The 13,769-nt window shown below is 38.1% G+C and overlaps 1 protein-coding gene across 1 annotated transcript in view; it reads left to right on the top strand.

The window, feature by feature from the left end:
* gpr158b (G protein-coupled receptor 158b) overlaps positions 1 to 13,769 on the top strand; it is an 80,216-nt gene that overhangs the window by 1,981 nt on the left and 64,466 nt on the right. Inside the window, exon 2 of the mRNA XM_028021211.1 lies at positions 8,876 to 8,981. Coding sequence (XP_027877012.1) covers positions 8,876 to 8,981 — 106 coding nt within the window. The remainder of the gene's footprint in view (positions 1 to 8,875; positions 8,982 to 13,769) is intronic.

Raw genomic sequence — 13,769 nt, 5'->3', positions numbered from 1 at the left:
TTATATGAGCTACATTTCAGCGCAACACTGGTAAAAACATTGTTAAAGGGTTAATAGAGGAGAAATGTTGTGTTGACTTCCTAGTGTTGAAAGGCCAGAAGTTTCTTAAAGCGACAGAAGCTCAATTTAAAGACATTAAATATGATGTCAAATTTTGTTTAAGTCATATTTGATACATACAGAATTTATTTTAGAAAAACTGAATGTAACATAGTTACTTGATCGTGCTATAAAATGCCACTATGTGGCTGGAAAACATATAATGCTGCCCCTTTAAACAAATTTTATGGCCTCAATTTTGCTGCATAGTTATCGTGTTGACAGATTCTCCCACCTGAGCCGCTTCTCCAAGATTATTTCCGGATAGTAACATGATAGAATGAGCCCAGGGACTCTGAACGTGTAACTCATTGCATATTTGACAATAAATAATGACAGTCGATGCAGACACGACCCTGCAGGTTTTTAGCCCTGTTAACAGATGGGAGTAAAGACATCTTCCCAGATGCCAGTAGACCCTCTTCATTTAACATTCCTACCTGTCAAAGCACAACTGTGCTGCCTATAATTTGATGAACACTAGAGGATTTATACAGCGTGTCTTTATGAAGGCGTCAAGCTTAGCTGGTTGTGGACGACGGGGAGGAAGAGCAGAAGAGGGAGGGCAGCACTTACACACAACTGGCTCGTATTTCAAGCTGCCAGTCTAAGAGCGTCTTGAAACAATCGATACAATCATGAATAAACGATGAAATATCAGCAATTCAAAGCCACTGTCTGCTGCATCAGTGAGCAGAGCTGTATCCTTCACTTGTCTGTGTCAGTATAATAATTTATGATTAGTTACAAAGTAATCTCAGCCAAATACTTTGATAAGTATTAAAGATTATTGTGGCAGTAGTGGCCTTTTTTTGGTGTTTCAGACAGAAAACAGGCAAAGAAAAGATAAATTTTGGCCAATATTAACAATCGATATCTTTTACCACCTTGTTGTGGACAGTGAAAGTAAAAACTATAGTGATGCAGCAGAGGATTGTGGGTAGTTTAAGTGAAGCAGAAAAGCGATGGTGAAGAGGGCAGTGTGGTTGTTTTTTCCACAAGTTGTCAAAAAGGGTAGTGAAATATACACAATATTGGTAAATACTGGTTATCGGCCGTAAGAACAATATTAGAATCACATATCAATATCGACCAAATTTTTTATATGGCTGCATCCTTAGAAGAGAGGAAGAAATGTGGCAAATGTCAGGAGTCAAGACAAATCAAAATGCAGACAAGAAGACAGAATGGTCGTAGATTTTATAATTGAAGAAAAAACATACAAAATGGTAGCGAATGTGGAGAAACAGGATGACACGGAGCCAACTGGAGTTCAATTGAGAGACCAGTGGAAAACAGAAGAGCTTTGTTTCCATTTACCACAAAATTGCGTGAGTTGAAATTCCGAAAAAAATAAATTTGCTTAATGGAAACATGCCAATTCTGGGAAAAAAAAGCTCAAGTTTTTTGATAAAAAGTTGTTGCGCTATGATGAGATGGCTTTTCAGCCGTATTGAAATATATATATGTTTAGCAAAACTCTTTTGGAAACACCTTTTTCACAAGTCATCTGATCAACAGCCGGATGTTACTACTGGTGAAAACGACAAAGGAGACAACAGGAAATAATAGGTGGATGATGGTTTGTTTTCGTTTTTTTTGGACAATGTGCAGCTGGCTCCAGCAGAGCTCTCACAAAATGTTGTGTGTCATTTGAACGTATTGAATCCATAGCTCTTCTGTAAAATCACAGACTACACTTGCATACATAGCCGCTCCAAAGAATAAGGCGATTGTCACTCCAACACCTGAATAAGACACCATCCTCTGATGGCTGAAATATGAATATATTTCATGTAAGTGTTTACATCTATCGCTGCCATGATTCTTAATGAAATATTGCATGAACAATAGAATAGAATAGAATAGAATTAAGCTTATTCATGTGTGATTTTAATTTCTCTTTTTTTTAATGGAAACACAGCAATTGCCAAATTGTTACAGGTTCTGACATTCGCAGAATATCGACAAAGATTTGTGCACCTTTTTAATGAAAACGCCGCTAATGTAACTTTAGTCCTTAAATATACTGATTAGAGAGTGGACATAACCAGACGAGCGAGTGGCAAGTTAGTGGATGCAGCTGGAGAAAGGAGCAGGTAGAGGCAAATGAGGAAGAGATTAACAGCTGGGAAAGGGAGCACACTAGAAGGCTGAGGTGAAAAATAAGCCAATCCAGCAGGATGCAAAGGTGAAATGAAACCTGATCTAATGTACCAGTCAACAGAAAGAAATACTAATATAAACAAACAAATCCAAAACACAATCAGACTAACTGAACTGACACCTGGGGTACACTAAGATCTCCCATAATGAAAAAAACCCCAATAAACTTTTGATTAAAATATGGACATAAGTGACACCAATGGATCATACCTAACACATTGAGGACCAACGCATAACATCCGCTCTGTTGCAACATCACACTCCTCTGAGATGTTCGCAAATCTTTTCAAATCAACGTTAAACCTAATTAATTCTCATACACACAAACTAGTCTTTACTTTGGAGAAGCATTCAAACCAAGAAGTTCTGTTTCACGTCTAGGCAACAGTAGATCCGTCCGTCCGTCCGTTTAGCAGATCCCAAAAATGCTTACTTGGATTAAACCCTGGAATAATAAAAGATCAAATTGAACGAGTTGATCTCCACTCCTTCCTCAACAAGAGAGTTTTATTCTGCTGACAGAGCTCCCGGCCATCAGGGAATACAGTCTCTGTAAAGTTAAGAGATGCTTGACATTGTTAACATCCATCTAAAAAGCAGAGCCTCGGGTTTCTCAGCAGAACATTATCTGAATTATCAAGCTGCAAGCATCGTCTTACTTTATCTCCACAGTGCCGTGTTCTACAAAGTAGGTGAGTAACATGCTTGATTAGGGACATTCAGATAATGTAAAGGTTATTCCGACTCTTGAGAAGGTTTTTTTCCATTGATCCAGGCAGGAGTTCGTACATACCCTGAAACGGTTGTAATTTCAGTAAATCGTGGTTCTACTAATTACTGACTTAGGGGATTGAATACAAAAACACATCACATATTTAACTGTAAAATAACCTGAAAATAGTGTTTTTCATTTTCATTCTAGTTTATAATTATGCAGCATTTTGTGTTGCCCAGAAAATTTCCTACAGAACCAAAAGGTAAAAAAGCTCCAGTGATATGACAATTTCATTAAAGTTGCAGTATGTAACGTTTATAAAGAACATGTTTGTTTTTTTGTCACCATGTTGTTATAGAAACAACCAGTCAGAGCCAGGAGGAGGTTCTTAATGCTGTCAATCAATCTCATGTACTCACTGCTAAATGTGCTAACGATGGATAAACTGATGACGGTTCATCTGCCGTCATCAATGGGTATGCTAACTAGCCTTAGCATTCACAACAGGATTTGAAAAGCTGTAGCGGTAACAGAGAGCAGGGAGCAGAGAGATGGCAGGGCGAGGGTGATTACGAGATTGTGATTGACAGCTCTAAGCCCCGCCCCGTGACTCTGATTGGTTGTTTCAAGTTAGCTCTGGAAGCGCTGGGAATCATTAAGAAAAGAAAGTAGTTTCTTTTCTTAATGAAAAAAAAGTCTTTCTCTTTTCATTAAAGAAGAGGACTTAAGAGGACTTTAATGAAAAGTCATTTCATTACTCCTTTAATGAAAAGCGGGCAGAGAAGCTAAATTCTTTTCTCAGATTATGTCCTACCATTCTCTGACAACATAGTCACAGTTTAAACAACTATTTAAAATATATATATATTCTTAACAAAACATAAATGACCACGGTTCCAACAGGATGGCTAGTGAAGTCTTAACTGCAGCTGCAGAAGACAAGATATGTGAGGGAGTCACAGCCAACTTGTGGTTTAAGTATCTTTGCGAAACCACCGGTTTTAGCTTTTTGGGGGATGCTAAAACCAAAAAGCTTAAAGCTCTGTTCTGACCGCTACTTATGAGTTAAGCATCTTTTTCGAAGCCCACATGCGGTTTTAAACTGGCTGCATTAGTTGTGCCTCACTCTGATGTTTCTGGCTCGTCCCCGCAAATTATGAGCAGCCTGCCTGGGACGTCGCACAAATAAAACAATCGAGGGACTACAGCGAGAGTGTTTATTATGCTGGGAGATGTGAACAACCTGCTTGCTTTATTTTATCCCGAAGACATCTGGAAAAACAGGGTGATTAAGTACATGAAGCGAACAAATTCATTATTAAATCAATCGACTTGTTTTGCCTCTGCCAAGAAAGGGCCGGGTGGGTTTAAATGATTTTGGCATTACACAAGCTGGCATTTAGAAGCAGAAAAGCCAGGCATTAAATCTAATTTGTATAGTTCCAGGTCAGTGTAGAGAGAGTGCAGCTATATAGAGCAGTAATGCAGTAAGACGCTGCATTTTTAATGGGGGGATTTTGAAGAGAAAGGGTTTCTTTTTTCCATTAAATGGAAAAATGTGAGGAAAAAGTTAAACATTAACTTTTTTGCAGCATTTTGGAGCATTGGAACATTGAGGAGATTGTCAGGATCTGGGATTTTTTGAGTTATTTTAGAGTTTGTTTCTGTGTCCCTTAGTTTGTGATTTTCAGTGGATCAGTCTTATTTCTGTTTTTACTTTAGTTCAGTCCTTTCTTAATGATTCTAGTTTATGTCTATTTCTTGTGACTAGTTATTCTTTTTTACTCTTAGTTTAATTATGTTTACTGAGTCCTGTTAGTCTAACTGTTTGATTAATTTTCCTAGTTCCCCTATTGTGCCATTTTCTTTCTCTCTCTCCGTCTCTCTCTCTCCTCACACCTGCAACTTGTTCGTGAATTAGTCTGGTCTATTGTTTCAGTATTCACACTCCCAGTATTTAATCACCTCTCTCATTCCTCCTCACCGATTTCTCCTGTTGAACCTCGTTACTTCCCCGGATTATCCTGCTGGCTTTTTGTTCTGGATTCTTGTTTTTGTCTGACTCTGGCTCCCTGTGTTCCCTGTGAAATTCTTTTGTTTGTCAATTTTATTTCATTAAATCATCATCATCTGCTCAATGCCTCTGCCGCTCTGCGTTTGGGTCATCTTTAAACAACACATTATTTGTTGTTTTAAGATGTCCTTATGAGCATACAGTTGAAACCAGAAGTTTACATACACCAGATAAAAAGACTCAAACCTTTTTTGTTTCACTAACAGTAAATTAGATCAAACTTATCTTGTTTTAGGTCAGTTAAAATTACTGAAATTATTTCTAGTCCAGTGATTCTTGGTGCAGCGAACCCCACAGGTGAGGGGGATTTGTAGGTTTTTCAATTGGTTCGGTTTGTTGGACAGTGTAGTGTGAAAGCAAACCGCACCAGCTGAAAATATAACAAATCGAACCGGGTCTATCAGGCGTAAAAACACCCTTCAAACTGGAAAGATTAGAATGTAACCTTTCAAGGCAAGCAAACATTGGCAAAACAAAAAAATAAATAAAACACAGAAGTGAGGTGAATTATTGGGCTGTGTTTCCTTTGCAAAATTTAACACAGAAAGATTCATGTGTTTAAGAGCTCTCAGAATAAGCTGTAAGGTCAGTAGCCAAGCGGGGAAAAAGCACACCAAGACAAATTGAGTTCAGTGCAAAGAAGTTGCCAGAAGTGTCACACTCCCATCCTCTCTTGACTTTCTGTAATCCATTGGTCTCTGCAGCTTCCTCCGCGCCAATCCCTAGTCTTGAGATGAAGCTCCTAAAAATAGAAGCAAAGTCGGGTTCGGACCGAACATCACGAGCCGTTGCCTAATTCCACCACGTCTTCTCCACCCCGAATCAGCTTCCCTCTGAGTCGGCTTCACACGGACAGACATTAAGGCTCCGTAAAGCCGATCAAAATTCAAGCGGAGACGTTTGGGTTTGTTGCGAAATGTGGAGGCATTACCGTGAGGAAGGGAGAGTGCCTCGAGGCGGCTGCTTAACACAGATTACTCAACATTCAGGAGCGTTGTTGAAGGTTGAAATGATTGCTTCCTTCAGGCTCTCTGCCAAGTGCCGGAGCTGACTGGAAAGGTGCAACAAACAGCAATCACGGCTCTTTCAGAAGCGAAACGTAGCTCAGACCTTTGAGTAAAATACAGCAAATGTGTCTCTGACAGACTTGGTAAAGTTGGACGAGCAGCGAAATAATAAAGAGCAAACCAATGGAAGGCCTAACATGTTCTGCAGAGACTCGTACGGCCGTACTTCCTGAAACTTGTGCAGTATTTTACCGTCCGATATCAACACGTTTTTTTGTCTTTCTCGATGAAAGATAGCGACAGTCGCGTCTTGCCATGGTTGTTTGTTCCTCTTCCCAGCAGGCAGATGGAGATAACAGGTGTCAGGCTCCACATCACAGTAAAGGATAGCTAGAGTGTGTGTGATTGTGCAGCCTTTCTTTGTGATGGAGAAGGAGACAGCAGAGTGTAATCACAGAAGATTGAGCCTCCTGAATAAATGTTTGTGTGTGAAGAAAGAGAGAGACAGAGAGAGAGAGAGACAGTCACGGACGGATATAGAAACCGGGCTCGGCTCCAAACCCAGCAGGTTAGACGGAAAACGTTAAGCTGAACTAAACTCAATCGGTTATATAAGCAGGCCGAGGTGTATCGCTCAAGCTTTTCGGGAGAGTTCAAGCCCATGCATTTCACATTAAGACTCTCTGTTGCAAAGGTTTTCAGCCTCTGTGTCCAGAAATACTTATTACATTGTCCTGAGATCTAGGAAACAGGACTAACAGAGACTTTGTATGTGAGAAATTGTGTAAAATCAACTTTTTGAACTTTATTTCACACTATGTTATTCCCTCATCAGAAGCATGCAAAGGGTGTTGCTTTGATTCTTTCATGCATCTTTGAGAAATCCTTCAATCTCCCATGGCAACCATTGGAGGGTGCCTGCACGCTATTTCAGCTCCTCCAGACTAGCGACAGCAGCAATTAGCAGGCCTGCTGAGCTCGTCATAGAAACACATTCTTAGAGTTTACAGTTGTAAACGGCATCATGGAGGAGCATTGTTGTGTTAACGTGCTGAAGACGGAGTGTCGGAAACAAACAGGCGCTTCTTAAAGAGACAGAGTCCAATTTCAAGGTGTCAAACTGCAAAGTCAAATGCCTTTTAAGTTATCTTTGACACACAGCATTTTTATAACAATTGAAGGTAACATAATTACTTGATTGTGCTATAAAACGGCAGTATATGAGTGGAAAATGCATGATACTACACAATTAAATCTGAAATTGTGCTAATTCAGTTCAATTCAATTTCATTTTTTTTTCATGTTTGGAGACACTGGATGAAAAAGGTTGAACAGCATCCCAAACTATGAGGCACAGAAGGTGGCATCTTTATTTTGAGTAGACTTTTTGCTTTAGGAGGGACTGGTGCGCTTCACAAATTAGATGGCATTATGAAGAAAGAATATTATGCAGAAATTTGGAAACCAGGAAGTAAAGGTTTGGACGTAGAGGGTCTTCGAAGTGGAAAACGACCTTAAGCATACCACCAGATTAGCTACAAAGTGACTTAAGGGCAGCAAAGGCAATGCTTTTGAGTAGAAAACACAAAACTCTGATCTGAGTTGCTTATGTTGGAATGTAAGCAAACTGTTGCTTGTAGGATCATACCCAAAACATTTGACCTATGTTGACCTATGTTATGTAGTTTAAAAGGTAGCCCTAAATTGAGAACATTTATTTAAAATGATTTATCAAAACATTTAGTATCTCTATTTGGCCTAAAGCAGAAAGTAAATGCCTAGTAGTGTGAAAAAACATATTTTTTTTACACTGTATTTACATCTCGGGTTATATTTCCATATATTTTAGCCACTATAGATCATTGTGACTTTGTGTGGATCAGAAAAACCCACAATAAATTAAAACTGGCCCACACCCAATTCTCTTTTCTCTGCAAAAATCCTTGAGGTGGTGTGTTACACAATCACTGCACCTTGGAAAAGAAATGGGTTGAATAAATCAAAGCCCAAAATTTCACTAAAGATGTGCATCTTTAAAAAGCCCACATTGATGTTTTGCAGAGAAAAATACAAGGAGGAAATGTGTAGGAACAATCCGTTTGCACAATTAGACATTTTGCTTTAATTGACAAAGTGTGCTCATCACATTAGTAGTTTAACCCCCATAGACACCAATCCCATAAAAAACATAATATTTTGTAGCAAAAACACACAAAACATTCACAGCAAAGACGTTTATTAATCATTTCAAAGTGATTACAGTTAGTCATTGTTAGTTACATCAGAAGATTACCTAGCGGAAAATCAAATTTAATCTGACTCCGGTTTTTATTCTGGAATGTTTATCTCTGCTCTTCATCATCTTCATCTCCATTGCTCTGCATTTCTTTCCCATTTCGATCCACTTCTTTCAATTATTGCTGCCTCCAACAGATTTGGCCTGACTTCCTCTGAGAACGGCTCTTCTTGTTAATTTTCTTGTCTTTCATTCCAGCCTCCCGAGTCTCTGCGTTCTCCTCTGGCCTCTTGTCCCTCTTGTGATTAATCTAATCTAAAGCAATTTTGTCGGCTCTTCTTTGTCTCCCATGGTTCACTTGGGTCCTTTTCCCCGTCTACCCTCTCATGTACCTCAATTATTTCCCGTCTCATCTTTTATTTTATTTTTTTTTACTCTTACAACATTAATCTAATTCAGCATTCTCATTTTCATTTTTATATGTCCTTTTGTCCAACTCCCCACTGATTTCCATGCAGTGATTTACATTTTCTTTTTCTTATCTCTTCCTGTTCTGTTTTTTTTTTTTTCATCAACAGGGGGGTTATTCGTGTGGATGTGAACCTTCAGGATGTGGATATTGACCAGTGTTCCAGCAGTGGCTGGTTTGCTGGGACTCATCGCTGTAATCTCACCAGCATGGAGGTCAGTGTCCGCAAAACAAAAAGCAGGAGGGATTCTTTGTTTCACACTTTCTTGCTCTACACCACTACAATGTACCTCTGGTTGTGTGCTTAGATAATTGAATATTTTAGCTAAACCTTTCACGTGTGGATACTGCAACCTAACTTAGCATAGGCTTGCTTTTTGGGGGGAAAACAAACAAAAACAAAACGCTAGCCACTGAAAAATTCAAGATGGCTGCCATGGTCATCAAAGAAAATATATTCTTGTGTTAAATTTGCCAATATTTGCCACAGATGAATACTTTTGGTGTAGAATCCCACATTATTCAACCCATAGTAGTTATATTTACAGATACTTTTATAATTTTCCAAGATGGCCTCCATGGTTGTAGTGGAAAAATAAGTTTGCCCTAACATCACCTATTAGATGAATGTGTTTCGTGTCAAATCATATTACATAATAATAATCGTGTCATAATCATAGCTTACATATTTTGAACAATATAAATCATATGTATTTTCTTGATCTTTTGCTCCCATTTTCTGGTGGACATTTTTCAAAATGGCCACAATGGCTGTAATGGAGAACATATGTTTGAAATAGAATCCTAGAAAAAAGTTAGGTTTACTAACCACTAATGGACTAAATAAAAATCTTATCCATGCTAAATCCCTAAACACATAAAATTAGCAGAAGTTGGTAACGCTAAGTCGGAAAACATAAAAAATGAGCTCCACTCATGCTAAATTGCTAAGTATTAGCACATCAAATAGAAGCTAATGCTAACCACTAAGATATTTATTGCTGTCACATATTCATCTCCTTCCAGCTGGCGACTGGTGTGAGACTTGCAAAGAGGAAAGCTCTCAGTTTCTGCTTTTGTTACATATTATTCCTTTAAAGCTGTATGAATAGAATGACCACAGTTGAACACATATATGGCATAAAATTCATCCACATTATGAAAATGGGCAACCTTTTATGTCAATAATTGGTTTAAAAGGCTCAAATTGTGGCAATCTTGAAAAATGGCTGTCACTTTGAAATTCAATTCTCAAATGGGAAATATGAAAAAAATACGACCTGAGGAGTAATCACGCTAGTTTTTATGCTTGTATCCGCACTTGAAATACTTTTACAGTAACATGCTGCACCTTGTTGTCCTGCTACGAGCCTGGCTCTTCTGCAGGATTTAACAGGATATCTACCATCCTGTATTCAATTTCGCTACCTTCAAATCAATTCTAATGGCTTCGCACACATTATATGACATCTGAAGTACCAATGTAAATGGAGTTTGAATACAAATTCACGGCACACCTTTCAGATTTTTTTTTCAGGGGATATAAATACTTTGAGCCACTTTGAGCCAGATCAATTTGTCATAATATTGGATCTTTTTTTATTCATGCTCAGTCACTTTTGATCAAGACGGCCTGTACATGATGCTGTGAATCAGAAAAGTCCAATTTGTTGAGCAAAAGCTTAAAGAAGACATCTGGCTGTAGCTTTCTAAATTATTTTTTTTTGTTGCTTCACACCACTTTGCTCACTTTGAGAGCACCAGCTGAAAGAGCAAAGCCATCATTCTGCTGACGTAAAATGTGAATCCATGAAAGGCTGGGTAGGATGGAGGCTTTAAAGAGTTTTAAGATGCGCTCCTGAAGTATTTTAATAATTAACACCGTGTTTTGATTTCATCAAGAAGGTGTTTTTCTGACATAATATTCTCTGAAAGGTGCTTCACTAGAGAGTGTGCCCTCCCCACTTAAGAAACTAACAAAATACCAAGTTAAAGGTTGTGATGTCTTAATAAGTCATTATTCATTATTGTTCATTACCTGAATTCATTATTTTTGGCATACACAGAGCCAGTATGGGCATGAACTGTTTTTTCATTTGATCACATTACAAAAGCAAACAAAATGCGTTTTATTGGCATTTTATCTGACAGTATAAAGCAAAACGAGGCATTGTAGTAAAGTGGGAGGGTCATTTTATTCAGTTTATTTTAATAGCGCCAATTTGCAAAAAATAATAAAATTAAAGATGATAAAAAATAATAAACTGGGCCTAATTAAAAGAGTAGAATGCATAAAAACACTATTCAGTATCTGGAATAAAGCCAATGCTATGAATAATCTTGAACACAGATCAAGACCAGATCAAAATAAAATTTTGAATCTTTAGCAAGATTTGAGAATTGATGGTCACAGATGATTACCATCTGATCTGACTGAACTATTTTCTAAATTAGAACGAATAACATTTCAGACTCTGGATGTGCAAAGCTGGCTGACAGGGCCGGACTTAAAACAATGTGGGCCCCTGGGCCGGAGCCAGTTTTAGAGTTTTGGTGCCTTGTGCACTAAGGAAAAATGATTTTACTGAAGCAGATTACAGGTAGTCTTCTACATCAGCATATAGAAATAGGTAGCCAATAACTCCATGTTGTTCCCAAAGAAATTTACTATAACATTATAATTTTCAAATATTTAAATATTGTTTATAGTAGTACAAATCCCAAAAAATATTTATAAAACTCACCTAATTTAGTAGTTTTATACTAAGTAAAATATTTGCAATATATGCATTAAAAAAAACAAATCTTTGGGCCCGCTCCCAAAAATCCGGGCCCTGGGCTACTTCCCTTGTGAACCCTTTCTATAGTCTGATCCAGCTGGCAGAGATATTACCCAAAAAAGGACCAGAATCAATGATTACATGCATTTCTTTCTAATGGTATTGGCTAAGTGAGACTCAATACAAAATGACACACTTTTTTAGACTTTGATCACCGCAAAGATAATAGAAATACCTATAAAATACATAAAAATGTCTCTCTACCCGACTACTTGAAACAATCTTGAGGTGTGAATACTGTCAATAGGCGCTGGACGTGGACGGCCCCTCCATGGGGGTTACGATGAAGAACACGTGTTGTCAAGGAGGGCTGGTGTAAATAAGAGCCGCTTTCAGCGTAACCGCTGAGCTGGAACCAGCGGCAGGCATACATCACGTTTTGCCACATTGACTGATGACAGAACGGCATAACGGGGGAGATGGATGGGCATGTTTGGCGCGCTGGAGGAGCGGCTCCAGGCTGTTTATATGCGAGCGGATTCGCCCTCACCTTCGCTGCAGCGTGTCTGTAGCACAGTGCTGGTTCTGGATGAGGCGATGCAGGGGAGAGGGGCTGTGCAGGCATGTTGCTGGCATTAGGATGTATAATGCATGCAGCTTTACGGATTGCAGAGAGATGAGCTGAATAATTAACCACGTTCTTGGTATGTGGACCCCCCACATACCCATGTTTGTATGTAGTTAGACGGTTGATGGGAGGGTTTTTTAATGTTTGACCCCCTGCATTGTTTAAATTTTTATAAGCCACTCTCAGCTGGTGGTAGCTGTCTGCTCCAATATGACGGGTGCTGTTTCTGCTGCACAGATGGTGCTTCTGTTTGTATGGCATCTTCTGTCCTCATCACAGTGAGCTCAAAATAAAGGCTTTATTTTCTTCTTATTGTTATTGCTCTTCTCTTTTCACCAAACCCAGTCTGAGTAGCACATTGCATTCAGCAAAGAAAAAATAATAGACACCTTATCTCATAATCTCATAGTGACATGTTTTTTTGTAACTATGACAAAAGGTGTCTATTTGTTTTCTTTGATAAATGCAGCGAGCACAGCTCATATTTATGCAAGCCACAACTACAGGTTGTGTTTCCTGTCGGCTGACATACACTGAAAAATTAAAAAATACATTAATTGGTCACGAGTAATAAAAAATAATAAAGTTAATCAAATTTACTTTTTGTGTTTAAAGTTAAGAAATTAATTTGGATAAACTTAATTTGATTACTTGTGACTTATTTACACAATGTTTTGCACTGTCTTTATGAGGTGGAGGTTAATAAATTTGAATATCACCAAAAAGTTTATTTATTTTTGTAATTTAGTACAAAATAGATACTCATATTTACGTATATTCATTCTGCACAGTGATATGGATTTCAGCTGATAAAATTTAGCTTCTCATATGTGAGAACTGTTTTTACTGTTGCAATACAGCATGCTTTTTTTAGACTGTCACTGCCTGGAATCCATTATTAGCTAAATTAATCAATATAAATACTTGAAATTTGTTACTATGTGTGTAATGAATCATTTCATCTTTAATTGAAATAAATTAGCTTTTTGACAACATTCTAAGTTTTTTGAGATGCAGCTCTATTTGTGTATGGAATATGCATATTTGTAGATGAATCATTTTTCAAAAAAACAAAATCGTGCTTCTCCAAATGTGAATAAAAAAACTTCAGACGATTCAGTTTTAGATGGTGTAGTAGAGTAACATTCACTACTGTTCTCTGATTGCCACTTTAGAGAACACGGTCAAACAAAAGCCAACATGAGCAGAAAATGAAACCCGGAAAAACCTAGAGAATTACGACCAGATTCATATTCACTCAGTAAGCAATAAGAGCAACAACTGTTTCTGGTATTTAGCTAATTAGTCATCACCAGGTGTTCGCTGTGTTTAAACAGCCGGATGATGATGGTTTTAAAGTGGGAGCAGAAATTAGTATTTGTTTTGCTGCTCAAACAGCGTCCTCTTGGCTGACAATGGCGAAAGTTCTGGAAGAAACCAGCATAATAAATAGAAGAGGATATGATAGTTGGTTTAGTGGAGACAGGAAAGAAATGGGAGATTAAATTGGAAGATCAGAAATGTTACATTACACAACAAAGAGCTCTTTAAAGCTGGTTACTACCACTCAGTATGGCTTTTGCTTTTCTCTTTTA

Source organism: Xiphophorus couchianus, chromosome 6 (assembly GCF_001444195.1).
Source record: "Xiphophorus couchianus chromosome 6, X_couchianus-1.0, whole genome shotgun sequence".
NCBI lineage: Eukaryota > Metazoa > Chordata > Actinopteri > Cyprinodontiformes > Poeciliidae > Xiphophorus > Xiphophorus couchianus.
Note: the sequence above shows the minus strand (reverse complement) of the source record. Positions and strands in the feature narration are given on the sequence as shown.